General features: G+C 45.7%; 1 protein-coding gene across 1 annotated transcript in view; it reads left to right on the top strand.

Moving 5' to 3' along the window:
• Nucleotides 1-6,000, top strand: part of Pappa (pappalysin 1) — a 237,008-nt gene that overhangs the window by 60,505 nt on the left and 170,503 nt on the right. The window contains exon 5 of the mRNA XM_048813215.1: nt 4,611-4,803. Within this exon, the coding sequence (XP_048669172.1) occupies nt 4,611-4,803 (193 nt within the window). The remainder of the gene's footprint in view (nt 1-4,610; nt 4,804-6,000) is intronic.

Below are 6,000 nucleotides of genomic sequence, written 5' to 3'. Positions count from 1 at the left end.
AGTGGGTCGCAGGCCCGCCTACCTTGCAGGAGTGATTGGAAGCTCTGCCCCTCCGCGGGCCACTGGGCCTTTTCTGATGGTGGTCACAGTTCCGTCTACCTTGCAGGCGCGGGGGGTGGGGGGCAGCTCTGCCCCTCAGCAGGCCGCTGGGCCTGTTCTGTGGGTGGTCACAGTTCCGTCTACCTTGCCGGCGCAGGGGGAGGGGGTGGCTCTGCCTCTCAGCAGTCCCCTGCTCCTCTTCTGCCGGTGGGTCGCAGGCCCGCCTACCTTGCAGGAGTGATTGGAAGCTCTGCCCCTCCGCGGGCCACTGGGCCTTTTCTGTCGGTGGTCACAGTTCCGCCTACCTGGCAGGCATGGGGGGTGGGGGGCGGCTCTGCCCCTCACCAGGCCGCTGGGCCTGTTCTGTGGGTGGTCACAGTTCCGTCTACCTTCTTAACTAATTTAAATTGAAAAAGTCACATGTGCTTGTAGCCACCATATTGGCCTTCTCAAGCTTAGGATAATTCTTTTTTTATTGGTGCATTTTGATTATACAGAATAGTGGAATTCATTGTGGCTTATTCATATATCCACATCACATAATTTGACCAATCTCTTTCCCCAAAACCTCCCCTTCAGCAATTCTTAAGTACCTAAGATATGTCAGGCATTGTGTGTGTTGAATCCTCAAAAATAATTCAAGGAGGTGAGAGCTGTTCTCATCATACCTGTTTTACAGATACACAAAGTTTAGTTCAGATAACTTAAGTAACTTGCCCAGGGTCACACAGATAAAATGGGCCAAAGTTGTGACTTAAACCCAAGTCTATTACCATAGAGCTTTCCTATCCTGAGGAAGAGTCCCAAGTGCTCATATCAAACAGACAGCAGGCAGGTGATAGGGGCAAACAGGAAGTACCAAGGGAGTATATTTATTTTGAACTGTTGGACAACCTTTAACTTATAGATGGGCAGCATCCCTGACCCTACACCTGAAGATAATAGGCCATACAAAGGGGGTACTCAAGAGGACCCTCCACTTGGAACCTCCTTAAGACTATAAGAAATCAGGGTTTCTCCAGACTACAAGCCATGTTCCCATATTTCATGTGTCAGAGTCTTTTACTGTGCACAAATGCTTTGATCCTTCCATCCTATCCCTAGGAATATTTCAAATATTCTAGAGTAAATATCTATAACTTCTATAATAATTTATTATTAGGGCTATTATTTTCTTTATAATTATTTTAAAAACAACAAAAAAAAGACTTTTACAAAAGTTGACTCAGGCATCCGTGCCCTAGATATGGTTAGCTTGTTAAATGGGTCTCATCTGCTTTATGAGGCAGGTATAGTATTCCTCAGTTCACGGTGGGTGAAACTGAGGCTGACAGGGTCAGCATTTCTGCCCAAAGTCCTAGAGTGCAAACTTCCAGCTACAGGTGCAAATTAGTTCTTGAGACCAAGACTCAGTTGGCAAGCCCAGAACACTGTAACAACAGTATGGTGACCTGGGCAGGTCCTTTCTGCTTAGGGGTAACATGGGCACAGAAGAACCCCAGGAGCTGGCTGTTCCTGGAGGCCAGGATGAAGTGGCCACAGGTAGTGGGAGAGGGACATTTAGGGGCAGGAAGCCAAGCAGGGCTGACTTGAGACATTAGCTAATTGAGACAGAGCATTTGTGATAAAAGTAAAGCCTGTGGGACCTCACCCAAGGTTCTGATAGCAGGTGATTCTCTATGTGATGTGCCCTGGGACAGGTGTCTTCCAGCTTCAGCTTTAATCTTCAAATACATTCTTATTCCCCCCTAAATTCTATTACCTGTCTATTTCCAGAATTTTTTATTGACAAACATGAAAAAGTTTAGTTTTTAAGTTATGAAGGAAAATATACTTCTCTAGGGGAAAAAGCAAATACATCTGAAATTGACAGAGGGAAACGTCCTTACTGTTGTTCATCCCCACTCATCTTGATAAATGTTTTATATGCCCCCTGCCTCGTCGAATTCTCACAATTACCCATGGGTTGAAGTTGATTTGAATGTCTCTAATTTGTACATGAAGACACTTCTTAGTTACTTCATTTTTCGGTAGTGATAGTATTTCATTCTATGCCCTATCATAGAGAGTCAACTCTCTATTAATGGACACATGTATCAGCTCTGATTTATTTTTCCCCTGTGGTGCTGGGGATTGAACCCAGGACCTCACATCACTGGGCAAGTGTTCTACCACTGAGCCACACCCCTCAGCCCAGCTCTAATATTTTTACTATTATCAGCAGTGCTTCAAGGAATATCCCAACACATGTATTTCTCCCATATTTGAACAGGAACATCTATCTGTTGAACTCATGACTGTGAATTGCTAGATCAAAAAGAACATGTGTTTTGCATTCTACTTTTCTGCCTGCTTCCTTCTTTCTACAGTCATGCACAATCATGTGCACACAATATTCCCTAACGTGAGGTAGTAAGATACCACCGAACAACAGTAGACATTGCTCTTGGACCCTGCACTCTTTCACCTTCACCATGTGCCAAGATGAGCACTCTTGTTATTATCACCGTCTTCATTTACAGATGGGGAAACCAAGGACAAAGTCACTTGTCCGTTTGACTTCAGATCCTACGTGCATTACTCTGAATAAATAACTATACTTCTTTCCTTAGCCATCATGATGATTTCCTGCATCTGACCTATTCAGTAGCTCTTCTAAGGTTTTCAGGATGAAGAAAAAAATGACCAGATGATCCAGCCATTCTTTAACAGAGGTGTTTGGGCATTGGGGAGCCCTAGAATGTTTGGTATTCATGGAGTTGCAGGTGTATCTGACTTCGAGATGGTTTACCCAGTCACTCTTATACAGTGCTTCTAAAGGGACATCAGGTTTTTCTGCTTCCTCCAAGTGAGAGCTGGGAAGGAAAGCTGGGAGGAGACTGTTAAAAATCACCAAGGGATTCAAGGCAGCTTCTGGGTATGAACTCCCTCACATGTCTGTCCCTTCCCGTCAAGGTCATGTCTAACTCCCCAGCACCTGACCAACTTATTTTCTGTTTGTTTGATAAGGAGAAGTGAGTTTATGCTGCAGGATTCTCAGTAGCAGGTTTATTTTAAGATCAGACAAGTGATGTACTCCTCTGTCTGGAGCCCAGCTACAGAAACCCTGACCACACAGACACTTCTGAGAGGTGATGTTTTTGGAAACCAAGCACAAACAGTGCCTTGCTCTCTGGGGGCCAGGTCTTGGGTCACATCTTTAAGCCACATCCTGAAAAAAGAGAGAGAGAGAGAGAGAGAGAGAGAGAGAGAGAGAGAGAGATTGAGGATCATTAGACCAAAAGGCCCCTGAGAGATAACATTCCCATCTCCCTCAGGCTCAGATCCAGTCTCCACTCTTATCTATCAGCCACCTGCAGGAGACTTTGTGCATATGAGTTCTCATTTACTCTCAGAAAGAATTTCTCATGCTCATTAGAAGCACAGACAGGAGTCTTGGCTGCTGGGGTTCAAATCTCACATCTGTGCTTAGCTCTGTGACCTTGGAAAAGTTGCTTGCCCTCTCTCATCCCCGGTTTCCTTTTCTGTAAGATGGAGAAAATGATAGAAGGCACTCCAAAAAATAGTGAGTATTGGGGGAGGGGGGTTTAAATGTGTCCCCAAGACTATGCACCATGTTTGATTCATGCTTGGCTCATACTAAGCACGTGTCCCAGGGACAGAACTATGAGCAGGGGTATAACTGCATTTTCCCATCTGCACACTGAGCTGAGCCTGCCTGATTCTGACCTGTCCTGTGCTCTTGCACAGGACACGGAGGTTCTGGGCTGTGAGTTTCCTCTCTGGCAACGCCCAACTTTCATTCCTAGTCCCAGCCATGTAATCTGACCTCAGATCTCTCCCTCTTCAGAAGCCTTTCTGGCTCCCCTCCTTCCCCTCCTGCTGTCTCCCTCCGATCATTGGTGGTGGTGGACATCACAGACTTCTGCGACCTTAAAGCAACCTTGATGCATACAGTACGCTGGCCTTGACCCCATAACTAGACCAAAAGCTCTTCAATTTTTTTTTCGGTTTCTTCTTTCCATGCCCCTTAATGGAGCAGAGGATTTGCGTTAGATGCTCAGAAGGCTTCGTGAAGGGCCATATCATTGCATCCATTAAAAAAAGTATTGACAAATGAGTGGATGAATGAAGGCGAGGGAAGACTTGGGGAAACTGGTGAGCACATGAACTAGTGAGTGATAAGCAAGAGGATGAGTGAGTGAGAGAGTGGATGAGATGGGGGCAGTGAGGGACTCCTTGGGGACCCGAGGATTTGGAGACCCTAGAAAGCCTCTCGCCTGCCCTTGTCCTCAGCTGTGCCCTCCTGGCTGCCTTCTCCCCAGTCTCAGACATAGTTTTCCGGTTCCATCCACCCTCCCCTTCCTCCTGCTTCCTCTCACCTGTCTGCAGGAGTGATGACTACACTAATTTGTTCACAGACCATTAACTCTTGAGCACTGGAAGAGGCCACCCTGAGTTGGCAAGGAAGGACCCGGGTGCTGGCTGGCTCTCTGGCCGCCAAGATACGTCATCGTTCTGTTGCCTGCCTGTGCAGCTCGGTGCTTATCTCTCCCTCTGCCTGCTTGCAGATGACGACTGTACAGACTCCTTCACGCCCAATCAAGTCGCCAGAATGCACTGTTACCTGGACTTGGTGTACCAGAGCTGGCAGCCCTCCAGAAAGCCGGCGCCCGTCGCTCTCGCGCCCCAGGTCGTGGGCCACACCATGGACTCCGTGACGCTGGAGTGGTTCCCACCGATCGATGGCCACTTCTTTGAAAGGTTAGTGTGGCCTGTGAAGTGTTGATCCCACTCTCTCTTTCCTGCCAAGAAGAGGGGAAACATGGAAGGGAGGCAGCCTTGGAGAGGGGTTTTGCTGTGTATGCTCTGTTTCTTGTGCTTGTTAAAGGGACACCTCTGCCCCTTAGCACAGTGATTGGTACCTGGAAGCAGGTGGTAAATTTTGGGTCAGGGAATGAACAAATGCTTGCTGATAGAAAAGAATAGGTTAATGATACCCAATCTTAAGTGAATACATGTTTAGATTTACTTTATTATTAAGAACTTAAAAACTTCTATTGCTAGAAACCTCCTTTGAGAGGGAGGTTCCAGTCTCCATGATCTTGGGAGCAGAAATTGGTTAATGGGCCAAACCTTTCATGTTCTATTATGTATAATTCACATTTTCTATTGTGGCACATGTGTATGCATGTATATATTTGCATGAATGTATATGTATAACATTTATTCAAAATATGTATGCCTGCTATTTATTTCTAGAGCTGAGGGTGAAATATTTAGAAGTCCAGAGAAAAATATACCTTAGTTCCACTCCCTTCCTTGTCAATCACCAATTGGCTATATGACCTTAGACAACAAATCACTCTCCCTCTCTGAGTTTTATTCTCTTCTCTCTGGAAAGTGGGTCTGATAACACTCAATGGACAGAAGGCAAATAAACGGTTCCTAGCGGTTCCTTTCAGCCTGAAGAATCCCTGAGGAGCTCAGGTCTGGAGGGAGCCAGGTTTAAAGGGTTCATGATCACATAACGTAACGTTAACATCTATTTTGGACCTCTTCTATAATTCAGGGAAGATGAGTATATCACTCCACTCACAGCTCCTCTTGGGGATGTTTCCTCTAGCAACATTGCTATAACATTGATGTTGGTGAAAATGATAGCCATGCTGATAATTAAGTATTGTTTCTCTATTGGGGTTGCTGCTATTTTTCAAGTGCTTACGGTGTGGCTGATTGTATACTAAATGCTTTGCTGATAGAGTCTGATTTAACATCTCCAGTACCCCACTAAGAAAGAGATCATCTTCCTCATATGCCAGATAAGGAGAGAATTGGAGTTGAAAAAAGATGAGAGACTTGACCAAAAGCCCCTAGAATGTAGTAGGGGCTGGACTCCAACTCATACTTTCCAATGTTTTGTCTATGACTCCCATGAACTAGAGTTATGAAGGAGGTATT

The sequence above is a fragment of the Marmota marmota genome, unplaced genomic scaffold, assembly GCF_001458135.2.
Source record: "Marmota marmota marmota unplaced genomic scaffold, marMar, whole genome shotgun sequence".
Classification (NCBI taxonomy): Eukaryota; Metazoa; Chordata; class Mammalia; order Rodentia; family Sciuridae; genus Marmota; species Marmota marmota.
Note: the sequence above shows the minus strand (reverse complement) of the source record. Positions and strands in the feature narration are given on the sequence as shown.